Source organism: Ochotona curzoniae, unplaced genomic scaffold, assembly GCF_017591425.1.
Source record: "Ochotona curzoniae isolate NIBS_2020 unplaced genomic scaffold, NIBS_Ocur_1.0 contig_2210, whole genome shotgun sequence".
Classification (NCBI taxonomy): Eukaryota; Metazoa; Chordata; class Mammalia; order Lagomorpha; family Ochotonidae; genus Ochotona; species Ochotona curzoniae.
Window position 1 is genome coordinate 17,266,611 of NW_024465369.1, and position 17,954 is coordinate 17,284,564.

At 40.2% G+C, this 17,954-nt stretch overlaps 1 protein-coding gene across 3 annotated transcripts in view; it reads right to left on the reverse strand.

Moving 5' to 3' along the window:
• Positions 1-12,027: 12,027 nt before the first annotated feature.
• The window catches only part of STAM2 (signal transducing adaptor molecule 2), a 41,717-nt gene continuing 35,790 nt past the window's right edge, over positions 12,028-17,954 (reverse strand). For 2 of the 3 annotated variants that reach the window (XM_040971572.1, XM_040971571.1), the window contains exons 13-14: positions 13,063-13,232; positions 12,028-12,387 (exon numbers count right to left, since the gene is read on the reverse strand). In XM_040971572.1, the coding sequence (XP_040827506.1) occupies positions 12,162-12,387; positions 13,063-13,232 (396 nt within the window). In that variant the 3' untranslated portion in view covers positions 12,028-12,161. Of the gene's footprint in view, positions 12,388-13,062; positions 13,233-17,585; positions 17,601-17,954 lie in introns of those variants that run through there. The other variant, XM_040971573.1, reaches the window with a different exon arrangement.

The window sequence follows — 17,954 nt, forward strand, 5'->3', positions numbered from 1 at the left end:
CCAGGTTCACCTGCTCTCCACGGGGCCTCACATGTGCTGGTTGGGTGCTGTGAACAGTAGAAATTCTCTTCAACTTTGAGTTTGGTGATAAGGTTTAGACATACTATTACCTAAAGTGTGATCTAAGAAAGCCAAAGTGGGCCTGGCGTGGTAGCCTAGTAGTTAAACTCCTCACCTTGCATGGGTTGGGTCCCATATGGGTGCCAGTTTTAATACTGGTGGTCTTGATTCCCATCCAGCTCTCTGCTTGTGGCCTGGGAAAGCAGTCACAAGGATGGCCCAAAGCCTTGGGATCCTGCATCCAGGTGGGAGGCCTGGAAGATGCTCCTGGCTCCTGGTTTTGGATTGGTGCAGTTCTGGCCGTTGTGGCTGCTTGGGGAGTGAATCAATGGACAGAAGAGCTTCCTCTCTGCCTCTCTGTCTCTCTGTATATCTGACTTTCTAATAAAAATAAATCTAAAACAAAAAAACACACAAAGGAAAAACCGGTATGTTGGACTCAACCAAAATTAAATACTATGATAGGGATTTGGCTCAGCAGTTAAGTCACTGCTTGCAATACCCACTTCCCCTATCAGAATGTTTGGTTCAAATTCTAGCTCCTCCACTTCCATTCAAGTTTTCTGCTAATGTGCACCCTGTGTCTCTGCCACCCAGTGTTGGAGACTAGGACAGAGCACTGGGCTCCCACCTTTGGCCCTATTGCTCAAGAGCAGATGGAAGATCTTTGTCTCCCTGCCTTTCAAATAAAATAAAAATAATTTTTTAATTGAAACTTCAATACAATAACTCTTAAGAGAATGAAAAGGCATGTCACATACTAGGAAAAAAATTTGTCTTACTAGTAAGACAAATCTAAGAAAATACTTATAAACAAGTAAACTTTAAAAAAACTTTATAAACTTATAAATGATAATGCTTAAAACTCAGCAATAACCCAATTAAAAATAGACAAAAGATTTGAACAGACACATGACCAAAGAACACACATAGGTAGCAAATGAGCAGGTAAAAGTTGTTCAACATCAATTATGTTCAGGGAAGCACAAATCAATAATGCCATGCCAGTACACACCTATTACAGTGGATAGAAACCAACAAAAGCTGGCACCAGCTGCCAGTAAGGAGGTCTCACCTTTCACTGCTGATTGAAATGTTAAATTGTACAGTCATTTTGGGAGTTTTTTTAAACAAAGATTTATCCACTTATTTGAAAGACAGCTGTTGGTGGAAAGGGGAGGAGACACACAGAGTGACCTTCCATCTGTCACTTCACTCACGTACCAAATGGCCACAACTGCCAGAGCTGGGCCAGGCTGAAGCCAGGAGCTTAAAACTCCCTCTGGGTCTCTGATATAGGTACAGGGTCCATGCCTTTGGATCAGTGTGCTCTGCTCCAGGCCGATGAGCAGGAAGCTGGATTCTAAACAGATCAGCAGGGACTCAAACCAGCACTTGTGTGGGGTGCTGACATTATAAGTGAATATGAATGAATTTATACTTAGCTTTACAAAAACATTGAACATTGCTATGGCCCATCACTGTGGCACCGTGGGTTAACCAGCACCTGCAACATGGGCATCCTATATGGATGTCAGTTTGAATACCAGCTGCTCTATTTTTGATTCAACTCTTGAATGCTCCTGGAAAAGCAGCAGAGATGACCCAAGTGTTTGGGCACCGGCACCCAGGGGGAACCCGATGAAGCTCGTGGTTTCAGCATGGCCCCATTCCCTGACAGCTGTTGGCAGCCATCTGGAGAGTAAACCAAAGATGGCAGCTCTCTCTGTCTCTTCCCCTTCTCTCTTTAACTCTGCCCTTAAAATAAATAACTTAAAAAAAAAAAAAACTCTGCACACTGCTAAATCACTTTGCCAGCTAAAAACCTTTTCTTCAGAAACTTTATTCTAAAAAAAAAAAAAAAATGCACACTGCTAAATCATTTTGCCAGCTAAAAACCTTTTCTTCAGAAGCTTTATTGTCACTAAACACATTTTAATTGCTTCCTATAGTCAAAATCCTGTCCAAGCTGCTGTTCAAAGAGGGAACTCACATGCTCAGGATTAGATGATAGTATTTAAAAAGCAAATCACAACCCTTTTTGCTTAGGATCCATGCACCTGAAAGGTTTTATTTATTTATTTAAAGATTTTATTTTTAATTGGAAAGTCAGAATTACAGAGAGGAGATACAGAAAGATCCTCCATCTGCTGGTTCATTCCCCAAGTGTCCACTGAACCAAGCTGATTTGAAGCCAGGAGCCAGAAGCCTCCTCCAGGTCTCCCACCTGGATACAGGGTTTCAAGGCTTTAGGCCATCCTCCACTGCCCTCCCAGGCCACAAGTAGGGAGCTGGATGGGAAGCTGAGCAGCTGGGACACAAACAGGTGCTCATATGGGATCTGGGCACAAGCAAAGCAAGGATTTCACCACTAGACTATTGTGTCATGTCTGAAAGATTTTTAAGCCAGTAGCACACTAAATCAAATTGGTGGTCCATATGCTTAATTGCATAATATAGCTTTGTGGAATTAACTTTTTACATTAATGTCCATTCAACCATGGTGTAAACTCTCAGAGGATTAACTTTATCTAGTTTTAAATAAATTTTCCAGTATTCTTCCTCCTTCTCTCCCCAACCCCTCACTGCAGTGTTTGGTTCAAATACTGAAAATACATTAAAAGCCATGTACCTCTGGGATAGAAAAGCTTATTACATTTTTATAAATTGGATAGAAACTGTTTGCTTTCCAAACCCTAAAGAAACAACACGCTGGGAAGCCAGTGTAAATATCACTCTGGGTACACTATTGACGCATACAAAGGATTCTGAAGGCAGTGGGAGAAAAATACCCCAAGACTGAAGTTATGCATAATCACAGTGAAGATGAATCACACCTACACTGCTTTCAAAAGGTGAGTTATACAGAAGTGCTATCTACTAGCTATTTTACATTTAATTCAAAAAATGTTTATTGTATGCATCTTTTACCAGGACCATCTTTGCTATGGTGACAAACAACTGTCAACTCCCAGGGGAGTTTGCCATCACGGAGCCTGTTGTTCTGGTCCCTTGCCTTCCAGCTGGAGGCTGGCACACAGAGGCTCTTCTGCTGTCTCAAGGCAGAAGCCAAGCTCCAGAAGTGCATGATGCCCGTAAGCTGTTCTGCACAGATGTTGCGCATCTGTCTGTGGCCCACATACCAACTCCCAAATCACTGAACAAGCACAGAATATTCCAGAAGGTAAGGGCACAGGCAGGTATGTACAATTCTCCCACAGGAAAGTATAGATTTAAAGACTGTGAGTCTTCTCCATCAAGAATAATCTGCTTCAACTGAGCACCCCTCTCAATCCATTCTGCCATTTAGGGAACTTCTCAGAAATTATGAAAGTCCTTTCTGTAACTCTCAAAACAAACATTCTTCTAAAAGTTCAAATGAGGGCCCAGTGAGGTGGCCTAGCAGCTGAAGTCCTCATCTTGAACGTGCTGGAATCCCACATGGGCGCCAGTTCTAATCCCGGCAGCCCCACTTCCCATTCAGCTCCCTGCATGTGGCCTGGGAAAGCAGTCCAGGACAAACCAAAACCTTGGGATCCTGAATCCACGTGGGAGTCTTAGAGTAAGTTTCTGGCTCCTGGCTTTGCAGCTGTGCAGCTCTGGCCACTGCGATCCTTGGGGCATGAATCATCGGATGGAAGATCTTCCTGTCTCTTCTCCTCTCTATATACCTGACTTTCCAATAAAAATAAATTTTTAAAAAGTTTGAATTAGGGTGCTAATTGGCATAAATTACAAGTACTAAAGTTCTAATTTTCCCAATTTTCTGTGATAGTTTGTGCCACATGTCAGAAAAAAAAGCCCTCTGTGTTTCTGAATCCTGCTACAATTCTGAATACTACATTCCCCTTTGTACACCGGGGGACTGCACTCTTTCAGAAACCATACACAAGCAGTATTTGATGAACACTAGAAAACATAAAAGTTTCTAAGATTTATTTATTTGGGGTCCAGAATGGTAGCCTAGTGACTAAAGTCCTCACCTTGCAACAGCTGGGATCACATATGTATGCTGGTTTGTATCCCGACTGCTCCACTTCCCATCTAGCTCCCTGCCTGTAGCCTGGGAAAGCAGTCGAGGATGGCCCAAAGTCGTGGGACCCTGCAACCTCGTGGGCGACCTGGAAGAAGTTCCTGGCTTCAGATCAGCCCAACTCCAGCCTTTGCAGCCACTTGTGTAGTGAGCCAGCGAGCGGATGGAAGATCTTTTTGTAAATCTGACTTTTCAATATAAATAAATCTTTAAAATTATTATTTATTTGAAAGGCAGAATCACATAGGAGGAGATGAGGGAGGGAGGAAGGCAAAGAGAGAGTGTGAGAGTGTATGTGTCTCCCACCCACTAGTCTTCTTTCCAAATGGTTCCAATGGTGGGAGCTGGGGCAGTCTGAAGCCTGGAGCCAGGAGCTTCTTCAGGGTCTTTCACATGGTGCAGGGGCCTAAGCACTTGAGCCGTCCTCTGCTGCTTTCCCAGGTATGTCAGTAGGGAGTTAGATCAGAACTGGAGCAGTCAGGTTTGAACCAGTGGCTGTAGGGGATGCTAGCACTGCAGGTGGTGGCTTCACCCAGTATACCCCAGCCCCAACCCTAACGTTGAAATATTTTTGGAAATAAGAGCTTCTTGGTCTTCCTGACCCATACACTGAATCCTAAGCATCAGCCTTGTATTGAAATAATCCTATGTTCCTTTAATTATATAACAACTTTTATCTTAAAATGTATGATTGACTAAACAGCTTTTCAGGAATAAAATGCAGAATATATAACTCTGGAAATGGAAACAGGAACTATGGGGGTCGGGTAAAGCCACCTGACATACCATATAGGCACTGGTTCACATCCCCACTGCTTCACTTCCAACTCAACTCCCTGCTGATCCTACTGGAAAAGCAGAAGATGGCTCAAGTCCATGGGCCCCTGCACCCACATGGGCGACTGGATGAAGCTCTGGCTCCTGCCTTCAGCCTGATTTCAGCACTGGCCATTGCAGCCATTTGGGATCTGAACCAGCAGATCGCAACTTGCTCTCTCTTCCATTCTCTAACTCTTTCAAACAAAGAAATAAATCCTTAAAATGAAAAGATGATAAACTAGCATATGGCTAAGAAAGAAAACTTGCATTTCTCAAATGCCAAGGCACTGTGAAGTGCTACAGCTATCTGCTAAGTCAGCAGTCCACACTCTGTGCCCATGCCAGGCCTGAGAAAACGATGAGTAAGACAAGAGTCCCGTGCAACCTCATCAGTGCCTGAGAAAGGATACATGCACATCTCCGTATATTCACATTGCCTAGTGAGGACAAGCGCATGCCTTCACATCAGTCACAGCCTGTTTACAATCCTTGCTTTGCCGTTATATGCATGAAAAGTGAGTTACTTCAACAACTATTTCTCTAACAGGCACTATGAGAATTTAATGACAGCAACACTGCATATGCAAATGATTTTAAAATCAAAGCATAAAGTTTTAAAGAAACATGTACTTACTTGAAAGGTAAAGCTGGAGGCTGGCCACCAGCGACAACAGCATCCCTTCAGTCCTGGCCGCTGTACTTGTAATCCATCTACCCCACAATGTACCTGGAAAGTACCAGAGGATGGTCCATGTGCTTGGTCTCCTGAACTCACGTTTTCAGACCAGCCTCGTTCCACTCATCTGGGGAGTGAGTGAACCAGCACCTTTCTCTCACCTTTCTCTCTTTGTAACTCTGACTTTCAAATAAATAATTTTTAAAAAGTGATAGAAGAGAAGGAAGCTGCTGGTTCACTTGCCGAATGGCTGCAATAATTAGGGCTGGGCCAGGCCAAAGTCAGGGGCCCTCAACTCCATGTGGGTCTCCCACATGGGTGATGAGAACTCAAGTGATCAGCAGGGAGGTGGATAGAAAATAGAGCAGGCTGGACACAAAATAGTACTCCCATATGGGCAGCTGGCATCACATGCTGTGGCTTATCCTACCATGTTACAACACTGGCCTATAAAGCATAATGTCTGAAGTTACAGAACTAGTTTGTGTATGGTAAAGACACATACACAACTAAGGTTTGGAAATAAAAGTTCTTACCATCTCCAGTATACATTTAATGCTGTTAAATGAATTTATGAATACTAAGAAACCTTTCATCTGTTTGAAAAGACATAAAATATGAACAGTTTTGAGGCTTTTATCTTCATTTCCACTTTTAAGGCCCTCTTTTTCTCTCCTGAAGTTTTCTTTTTTTAAACAAAAAAATATGTCCCAGTTATAATCAGGTCAGGTATAAATATATTAACTTTAGATTTGATTGACTAGTAACTATGATATGGTTATAATGTTATTAACAAATTTATTTTGCACTGGGACTGCAACAGATCATTTCAACTTCAACTTTATTCATACAGGGCCACTAATAGTTATACAGGATTGTAAACAGATTAAGACAGGTGTGTGGCAGACACCATGGATACCTCAACCACATATACAAATATCAGTGTCTTAATCATAACCATTAAAACCACAGGAGCTAGCACTGCAGCACATAGGGTTAAACCACTGTGACACTGGCATCCCACATAAGCACTTGTCCAAGTCCTGGATACGCATCTTCTTGCTTTCCCTGCTAATATATGTAGCAAATAAGAGGAAGAAGGTCCAAGTACTTGGGACCCAGCACTCATAAAGTAGGACACCTGGTTGGCCTTTCAGGCTTCTGGTTTAGCCTGAACCAACACTGGCCATTTGCAAAATATACCAAATGAAAGACAGTTGTTCTTCTTTATCTGAAACTCTCCTTTTGAAATAAATGACCTTAAAAAAACAAATTCTTGGAACACAGGAGAAAATCTTCATGACTTAGGATTTGACAATGGATTTTGTTTTTAGTTTATATTTATTTAAAAACGTTTTTTTCACATAGGTGTGGGGATTGCAGACCCATGCAGGTCTATGGGTGGTATGTGGGAGGATCTGGAGTGGGAAAGGTGAGTGAAGGAAAAGGCCCTTCCCTCCCTCCTGTAACTGTGGAGAGGTAGGGAAAATGACTGCTCTTGGCTTTGGCAATGGATCCTTAGCTTTAAACCTGAAACAAAAGCAACAACATCAACAATCTGCTGTATCTAAGTAAAATTTTATATCTGTATCAAAGCACATAATCAGGCAAGTGAAAAAATCTACAAAATGGAAATATCTACAAATCATGTATTTGCCAAGGGTCTGGCATCCAGAACATACACAGAACTCTTAGAATTCAAGGACTTAAGATGTTTCTCCAAAAATAATTACTCAGCCAATAAGTTCATGAAAAGGAGTTCAACACCATTTGTTTAGGCAATATGGAAATGCAAATAAAAACCAGAATGACATACCACTTCGCACCCAACAGGATGGAGATGGTTTTCTAAAATTGAAAGTGATTGTGGTGCTCGAGGGAAACTAGAACTCTAGTGTATTACTGGAGGGAATGCAAAATGGATCCATTGGGGCAAAGCTGGGCAGTTTCTGAGAGTCAAAACACAGAATTACCTCATGACCTGTCATCCACACAAACTGGAAACTGGTATTCAAATACATTAACACGTCTCTCTTCACAGGAACATTCTTCACAGTAATCAAAGCATGGAAAGGTCTCCATATCTCTCAAGAGAAGAAAGGATAAACAAACTGTGCTACTTACCACATTAAGCTATCCACTAAAAGCTATGAAGTATCACCACATACAAATGGACTGCAAAAACATGCTAAGAAGCCAAACCCTAAATGGTATAGAGGTAGTAAGTGAATTAACACCATAAATGCCCTACGTGCCTTTGAACTATTCACAGATGGAAGATTTCCTGTCTCTCTTCTCTGTAAATCCAATCTGCCTTTCCATTAAGAATAAATCTTTTAAAAAAATTGTTAATTTTAAATATGGGCATTTTACCTTTTTTTTTCCCTTGAAGTAGCTGGTTTCCTAAGCTAAAATGTAACCAGTAAAGATCACTGCTGTTCCAGTTTTTGGAAACCCTTTAATTCTCATTAGGAATGTCAAATGGTATAAAGTAAGAACAAAATGAAACTTGTTTTATCATCTTTGTGGATATCCAGCTACTCTCGTTATTTCTCCTTATTTGCCTTTAAACATTTCTCCCACTGTTCAATAATCACTGCTCATGAGGAGCACAGTAATGGGCAGAAAAATGCAAGTTACAATCTTGTTAAGTGAACACGGCTGGCATATCAATTATTGAATTGTGGATGGGTCATCAAAAATAAATCAGTAAATGGGATTATGAGATTAACAGGGACTTTATTTTCTGCCTATTCATAGAATTTCATTACAGTTCAGCAAACATTAAAAAATAATAATAACCTATTACCAGCCTATAGACATCATTCTCAGAACTCCAATGCCAAATTTAAGCAATGTAGAAAAGTTAGTTTCTTGGGAATGCCATGACAAAGAAACACAAATATGAAGGTTAAATAAAACAGAACTGTACTCTCTCACAGCTTTGGAGGCTACAAGTCTGAAAGCAGGGTGTCAGCAAGGTCCTGGTGATGTGCTCCCCGAAGGCTCTAGGAGACAATCCTTTGCTTCTCTCAGCTTCTGTTGGTCCCAGGTGATGTATGTCTACCAAGCACAACTCCAGCTGCTGCCTCCACCATCACAAGGCTGCTTCACTCACCAAGTGTGTCTTGGTGTCTTCTTCTGGTGAGCACAGTAGCATCTGGACTGAGGGCCCACCCCAACTCCACAGGAATTTCACTTCAAGAGTCTTCACCAATTACATCTGCAAAGACCCTTCTTCTAAAGGTCACATTAATTTGGGGGGAAAGCATTCATCTCATGACATTGTGTAAAAAATACCATCTCTGTTTTCAACGCAGTAAGGGCTTCAACAAGCCCAAGTTCCATTTAGCCTGAAAAAAATAGAGTAACTCCTCCTCTGAAAGAATTAAAAAAATTTTTTTTTAATGTTCAAAAGAAAAACTAAATCAAACACACAAGAAATCTAGAGTTTAAGCCCTCCCTCTATACTCTAAAAATGATGTAAGTAAACAGAAGAAATATTTTTTGACAGAAACAAAGCATGACAAATTAGTGCTTCATTATTTATATTTTATTACCTACAGAATTAACTTCTGGCTTTTTCATCATCAATGACAATTCAATATAACCTTTCCTAGAACTCAATAACCTTGAAATTTCTGGTTTTTAACAAGAGACTTTTTAAAAAAAAAAAACTCTGTATGTCATTTTAAAAAATATTTACAATCACTTATATATATATTTTTTTAGTTTGGAAGGCAAAACTTTATAACCCTTTTAAAAACGTACAGTGAAATTTGTTACATGGTCAAATATCAACTACCTAAAATAATTTAAGATGCACATAATTTCAAATCCTACATGATAAATGTTCCAATTTGCTTACTCTTCAGGTAATTTTATAAGTAAATTACCAAATTTGAAGATACCATTAGTTGCCTACAAGTTTTTCAAGCTAAAAGAATATATGTGCTTATATATTAGGTATTCTTTCCAAAATACCAAGGTTATATAGTTAGAAGCAGAACCTGCTTTTAAATCTGATATAAAAAAGTAAATATGAACCTACTACATAGAAATGTAAGAGTTAGACAATTTCTTTGGCAGAAAACAATTATAAACAGGTTTTAAATACAATCCATTAGATGATGAAAAATAAAGAATCTTGCACTTCTTACCGATGTCAGTGAAGTTTTATGAAGTCAATAGTTAGTATCACTGTCATACTATCAACAACGTCAAATGCAAAATTCCTTGCGTAAAGCAAAAATAATTTTTAAAAATAAATAATTGCATATATACAATATCATAAATAAATGCCAATATACACTATATAAATGTCATATTTTATTATTTTAAGTTACGTTGGTAAGCTTAATTGGCTGATCCAAATTTAGTGGATAAGCAATTTTTATTATAGTGACTCAAAGAATTAAAACTTTTACACTTCAGGTCACAATTACACATGAAATATTTACACTAAACATTAAAACAACATTGTTACATACAGCTTGGAAGAAGAAATTTAAGATTTTCCACTTAAGCAAACATTAGGCATTATCAAGAACAGCTTTGGGTATAAAGGAACAGAAAATTCGTTTCTTCCAGAAAAGCAAGGTGCCATTTAACAACAGTTTTATAAGCATGTAATTGAATTCACCAAAAAGTAAAACACTGGTGAAAAACAGCAGCTGAGACACTAAAGGTAGGAACTTCAGCAAACAGAATCTGCAATAACATAAAATATGGAAATTAGGCTTTCAAACATGGCATGTATTTCCTTTTAAACATGGACCAATTATTACACTGAATATTCTGTTCCAGGATGAAGCTTCTCTGAAAAAGGAGTATGTTATCAGATTGTTATAAACAGATGAATGACAGAACTCGAACTGTCTTCAAATGTATTCAGTAGAAAAAGTACTTTTTTTAAAAAACGAATGTAAAAATTTTGCTTCCATGCAAAAAGTTTTAACTTTCCAAAACTAAACTTACTGTTCATTAATTCTCTGTCCAAATATCACGTATCCGTACTATATGTTTGCATTTCCTATTTTCTGTTATGTAAGAAGTTGGTAGATGATGAAGTAATGTGCAAATTTTTGAGAAAACAAAGTCAAGCCAATGTGGGGCACAATGGATTAAGCCAACACCTACAATGCCAGCATCCCTTATGGGCACCAAGCTGCTCCATTTCAGATCCAGCTCCTGTGAAGATGCCTAGGACAGCAGTGGAGGATAGCCCCAGGACACAGGAGCCCTGTCACCCACTGGAAGACCCAGAAGGAGTTTGTAGCTTCAGCTTGGCCCAGCCCTGGCTTGTTGTAGTCATTTAGGGAGTGAACTAGCAGGCAGAAGATCACTCTGTCCCTTTCTGTAACTCTCTTTCAAATCAATAAATCTTTTTTTTTTTTTTGAGACAGCCTCCTCTACCGCTTTATCATTAATTCTCACATTATGTGGAATCTAATATCCTAATAAATGAACTTAAAAACATGAGCCTTGGAGAAATCGCTTCATCAACTCTATTACCTTCTATCAAGCTATTACCTGCTACTATTCCAAAACTTCAGAACTGCTTCTGAAAGAAATGGCCAATTTTTTCAATGGGTTGGAATGCTGATGATTAGCAAAGCTACTTGATTTGATTCTTTAAAGTATTGACACAATGTTGTATGTCAATATATCCACACTTATCCATGTTAAGTATATATCACACCAAATTATTAGGAATGTCTCATGGTTCAAAGTCACACACAATCTGGAGGAGATCCAGGATCTGTCCACCCTACACTGCAGGAAAGAAAACGAACAGACCACATTCTTCACTGCAGAACAGCCAGAGTCCCTTGAAGTTACTAGTAGCAATTCTAAATACCAAGGACACTTTGAGAAGAAGAAAACGCTTCCCCACAGGGCCTGGAAATGTTTTGTGGGAGGGCATTCCTTAGCCCAGTGTCACACATCTGCATTTACAGAAAACATTTTTGTTCCTTCCAAATTGCTCTTACTTCTGTAGACAATTTTATGTTAATTATTACTCAACATAACACTGAGAGCAAAACTGACAGTACTGCAAATACAACTTGCAATTTAAGAAGCCAAAAGAAAATGGCAAACTAAATGCTTAAACAGAAAAGATGTTTGCTTTTTAAAATAACAGTAAGTAGAAACTAAAAAAAAAAAAAAAAAGAAAAAAAGAAAAAAGAAAAAGAAAACACAAAATACTTCAAAAGGTCTTCAGTACTCTTATAATGACATTTTATGGAGAAAACAGTTTCTTAAAATGTTGAGGCTTCTTTCACATATGGTTTAGTGTCATAAGGCTACTTATTAGATATTGAGAGTTTTGCAAAAATCTGACACTAAGACAAAACTGGAAGCATCCCTAAACAGCTTCTGGTAGGAAGACTGACTTCAAACAAACTGGGCTGACAAAATATTTTATGGCCTTGTAAGATAAGCCTTGTGTTTTATTTATTCTTGGCCTTTCTCAGTTGAGAGGACGTTTTCTTTCAGTGTTTTCAAATCAGAATTACAAAGGCTGAGTAATACATTTATGAAGATTTGTGCAAAATGCTTGGTTTGTTTCTAAAGGAGAGGCTGCTGGTGATAATTTGTTTGCTGTTGTGCAACAGAATGAGCTGGAACTGCCACGGGAAAACCTGCCAGCTGCGGCAAGCTGGAGGTAGTGTTCTGGTAAGATGACATCTCCATAGATATCCCCATGTGCTGTGTGTAAGCAGCTGTGCCGGCTGACTGAAGGCTAGAGTTGTGATTCACATAAGCAGGATTAGAAGCAGTGTCTTGTCCAGTGCTACAAACAAAATTTTAGAAAGAAAACTGTATTTATTTTTGCATTATCTACAGTATTTTCACAATCATGACAAAAATACCTTTTCAAAAGAGGACTCTTTGGAAAGAAACTAAGTATATTATTATAATGCCTATTTGGTTGTATTCTCTAACCAGAAACATTCAAAATATCCTTGGAGGAGATACCTCCTCAAAAACACACTGATCCTAACCGTTTATTTGGCCTTACTAAAGTTGAACCTTCAGCCCACAGTCTTTCTTTGGAAAGGTTTAAAATGATTCTCAGGAAAGTCAGCATAAAAAAATTAAATCACAAATTCCACAGCTCAAACACACTTCGCTTTTTAAGACTTGAAGTAACATCAACTTCCCAACTGAGATAAAGATGTCTGAGATTACCTCCATCGGCTGATTAAAGCCCAGTGCTAAGCAGATCCTGAGCTTAGCCCCCACGAGGGACAGTTAGCTTCACCTAGGCTCAAGGAGCTAAACTGCAAAGTTAAGTGTGATTAAGCATTTATCATCATCCTAAAAGACAGGAATCCCACTATTAAGAGAATGGTCTACATACCCTCATTTTGAAAGTCTATGAAAAACTATAAAATTAACAAATTATTTAACTTATCAAATTACAAATTATCTAACTATAAAATTAACAAAACTCCCAGGAACTTACCTTAAATATGGAGTTTGAGCAGTCTGTGTAGTTACAGAGGAATTTACACTTGGAGGCAGAGATTGCAATGCACCCATCTGATCTGGTCCCAGGCTGTAGCTTTGAGCAGCAGACAACTGGTGAAGGCTTTGATCCATGTAGTTTCCGCCATGTGACTGAACTGGGTATGTCTATTAAACAAAAACAAAAAATTGACTCATTGATTTCCCAAATGTCTGTGTAATAACAGGTAAACTCTGAAAGAAAATGCTGAAGTTCTTTGGGGATCAATCTAATCACACTAATCTAACTAGTCCAGTAGGCGGACAGCTTGTAAATCACTGTGCCAAATCCAGGGAACACATGATCTGCTTGGCTTTTCATTTATGTTGCAGGGGTGATAAAGGAGAAGCAGGGGGCTTCTGTACTTTTACATTAGTAGTGAATTAGAATCTATCCAGGTTGCCTGTTACTCAGTAACAAGTCCTGCTACAGTCATTGAAAACTATCTGCGCCCTTGAAGGGAAGGCCCAACGCCTGCCTAACAATGGAGCTTGGGAGAACACTGGGAAAGAAATAGCAGTGTCTTTAGGAGAAGTAAGAAAAAAAATAGAGTTATGGGGAAAGGAGCTGTATCTTCTCAGCAAATGGCAATACTGGTTTAAATCTCTAGGTATTTACATGTGAATTCCTAGGATCTACCATCTGCCTGACGTACACAGCATTGAAAACAACACATATGTTTAATAAAGAACGTATAACAATAATCATGGATTCACTATTATTTTTTTAAGATTTATTTTTTAATTATTTTTTTTTTATTGGAAAGGCGGATATACAGAGAGAAGAGACAGAGAGGAAGATCTTCCGTCCGATGATTCACTCCCCAAGTGAGCACAATGGCTGATACTATGCCGATCCGAAGCCAGGAGCCTCTTCCGGGTCTCCCACGCGGGTGCAGGGTCCCAAAGCTTTGGGCCTTCCTCCACTGCTTTCCCAGGCCACAGGCAGGGAGCTGGATGGGAAGCGGGGCTGCCGGGATAGAACCGGCACCCATATGGGATCCTGGGTGTGCAAGGCGAGGAGCTTAACCACTTGCGCCACCGCGCCGGGCCCAAGATTCACTATTATTTTTTTAAAGCCTTATTTATTTTTATTGAAGGGCAGATTTACAAAGAGAAAGAGAGATGGAGAGAAAAGATATTCCATCAATTGGTTCACTCCACATGGGTAGAAGCCCGGAGCCTGGAGATTTTTATGGGTCTCCCATGTGGGATGGCTTTGGGCCATCATTGACTGCTTTCCCAGGCCACAAGCAGGGAGCTGGATGGGGAGTGGAGCAGCCAGGACTAGAACCAGTTACCCATATAGGATACCAGCATGTGCAGGTAAGGATTTAGCCACTAGGCCACTGTACCAGACCCATGGTTCCACTTTTAAATTAAGATATGTTTAAAGCAAAGCAAAGATCACTTACATGAAAATTTGAAGGCTAGAAACTCCAAAGAAACTATCTACTTGCAATTTTGTTATTTCCTCAGCAGAAATGTGACAACCCACTGACAAGAGAATGCCATTGTAGGAATGGGCCTCTTCTGCTGTCTAGAGATCGGAAGGGTCTTTACAATTACAACTAATAATGTGCTACCCCAACTGCTTCTAGCAGAGGTTTTTATTATTTTTATTATCATTATCATTATTATTATTATTTTTAAAATCAGAGTAAGAACTCCTGAATATCTCAAATGCTCTTACAGGTGAACAGAGTATATAGGTTATGGAAAGAGGCAAAAAGTCAGCTTTTTGTAAAAAAAAGTTATGCTTGGAAAAACAGACTGTACATAGGATACAACTAAATACAAAAACCTGGCACAGCAACAAACAACCATTTGCAGACACATAAAGAAGCAAGCATGTAGTTCACATATTTCTAATATTCCTACTTTGCTCCATTTCCACAGTGGCAGCAACTTTTGAAAACAAAAGTAATAGTGAAAAAAATCTGTCTCTTGCACTCAGAAATCCATCTATCCTCATATGTAATTTTCAAAAAGTTCAGGGTATGACATATTTGATAAATGCATCTTGCCTGATATGACAGTTACCATAGTAACTAATCTTTTTTTACTTAGCAATTATGTAGTGTTAAGTCATCTAATCTATTCACCCACATTCTACTTTTTCTCCTTGGTGTCTCCTTCACATATTGCTTTAAATACCAGTTTTCAGAAATTAATACAAACCTTGTTTATCCAGCTTATTCTGAATTCAATCACTAACTGGCTAAAAATCACAAAAAGGTGATACTGATGCTTTTTCCAAAAAAAATATTTTAGTTATCTTTTATTGGAAAGTCAGATATACAGAGAGAAGGAGACACAAGAGAGAAAGATCCTCCATCTGCTGGCTCACTCCCCAAGTGGCTGCAACAGCCAGATCTTTGCTGATCCAAAGCCAGCAGCCCAGACACTTCCGGGTCTCCTATACTGGGGCAGGGTCCCAAGGTTTTGGGTCATCCTCGACTACTTTCCCAGGTCACAGGAAGGGAGCTGAATGGAAAGTGGAGCAGTTGGGACACGAACCAGCACTCTAGCACATGCAAGGCAAAGACTTTAGCCACCAGGCTACTGCACCGGGCCCATTCCCCACCCCTCATTTTTAGTGGAAAGGCAGATATATGGAGAGGAGGAGATACAGAAAAGAAAGATCTTCTGTCTGCTGGTTCATTCCCCAAGTGGACACAATGGATGGAGCTAAGCCAATCTGAAGCCGGGAGCTTGGATCTTTTTCCAGGTCTCCCTTGTGGGTGCAGGGTCCCAAGGCTTTGGGTCATTCTCTACTGCTTTCCCAGCCACAGGCAGGAAGCTGGATGGAAAACAGAGCAGCTGGGACATGAAACCACACCCATATGGGACCTCTGCTGTTGCAAGCTGAGGATCTGCCCAGTAGGCTATCACACTGGGTCTTCAATATTGATGCTTTAAGTACTCATTTCAGCTGTCAAGGACCAAAATGTTATAAAGTAATAGAAAAAGATGTTTATGGGTGGTTTACTTGAATCTATCTAGCAATATTCATGAACAATTTAAGACATGTATCTAAGAAGAAGAAATATAAAGCATACCTAAGAATAAAGATACTGAAGTTCAATAACTAAACCCTTTTAAAAATCATCTAAGTCCGGGAAATATGTAAACGATAAAAGATTTTTAAAAGGAGCACTACTTTGTTCGTGATGAGCAACAGGAAGAGCAGCAGTACCTCATCCAGAGGACTGTGTAAAATTTTTATTTTTTGAGATGAAGCAAGACATGTAACATACAGAGCAAGAGGAAAAACGGGGGAGAGGGGTTGGAGGAGTGGAGAGAGAGCGCGAGAGAGAAAATCCAATCCACATCTCCCACTTGGAAACCCAACTACCTGAGCCATCACTGCTGCCTCCGAGCATCTGCAGTGGCAAGAGGTTAGTCAAGAAGTGACTCTAGACACGCTAACACAGGGTACAGGCAGCCTGACTACCCGCCACCCCTTCACACAAAGGACTTGGGATACACCAAGACTACCCTAAATGAAAGGGTTAAGTTCTCCCTAAGCTTTTGCATATCGGAGTGCTGGTTCAAGTTCTAGCTTTTCTGTTTCCAATCCGGAGGGCAGCAGATGATGGTCCAAGTGTCTGTAACTCTGCCATCCTGATGTGGGAGTCCGGCACGGAGTTCTGGGCTCCTTGCTTCCATACAACTCAGCACTGGCTGGGGTGGACACTTGGGGGAAACCAACAGATGGAAGAGATTTTCCTCTTTTCTCACTCTGCTTTTCAAGTAAATAAACATACACAAATAAACAAAAAATGTGTGGTTTAAGAAGTCAAACAACAATGTTTTGTGGAGACAGATGCTTTGTCTAGCAGTAGAAGTATGGCCTGGAAAGCACACATCCCAATCTGAGGTGCCTGCTCTGAGTTCTGGCTCTGCTGCTTCTGGTGCTAATTCCTGCTGGTGTGCACCGTGGGAGATACTTAAAGGATGACAGCTCAATTACGGGAACCCCGGATACCCATGTGAAAAACCACAACTCAGTTTTGTGTTCCTGGGTCCAGCCTGGCCCATCACACTGGTAGTTTGGCATTTGGGGAGTGAAGCAGCAGATGGAAGACCTCTCTGCTTTTTGAATAAAGTACAAAGAGCTTAAAAAATTTTCCTCCTGGGACCCAGCGGTGTGGCCTAGCGGCTAAAGTCCTCGCCTTGAACACGCCAGGATCCTATATGGGTACCGGTTCTAATCCCAGCAGCTCCACTTCCCATCCAGCTCCCTGATTGTGCCCTGGGAAAGCAGTTGAGGATGGCCCAATCTTGGGACCCTGCACCTGTGTGGGAGACCCAGAAGAAATTCCTGGATCCTGGATTCAGACCGGCATAGCATCAGCCGTTGCGCTCACTTGGGGAGTGAATCATCGGATGAAGATCTTCCTCTCTGTCTCTCCTCCTCTCTGTATATCTGACTTTCCAATAAATAAATAAATCTTTAAAAAAAATTTTTCCTCCTACAATTTTATTATTTTACTTAATTGGAAAGATGAAGTGACACAGACAAACAGAAACAGCAAATCTTCCATCCACCGGTTTAATCTCCTCAATACCGAAAACAGCCACAGTTAGCCAGAAACTCAGAACTCCATGCAAATCTTTCAAGTGGGAGGTAAGGGTCCAAGCACTTGAGCTCTCATCTGCTGCCTCGCAGGATGCATCAGCAGGAAGGTGGATTGGAAGTGAAACAGCTAGGACTGGCACCTGCACCGATAAGAGATGCAGGTAATCCAAGCAGAGGGTTAATCCATTGCATCATAATTCCCATCCAAATGGATAAAAGATCTTTTAAATATATTTTAAACACCAATATCTAATTTGTTATGATAA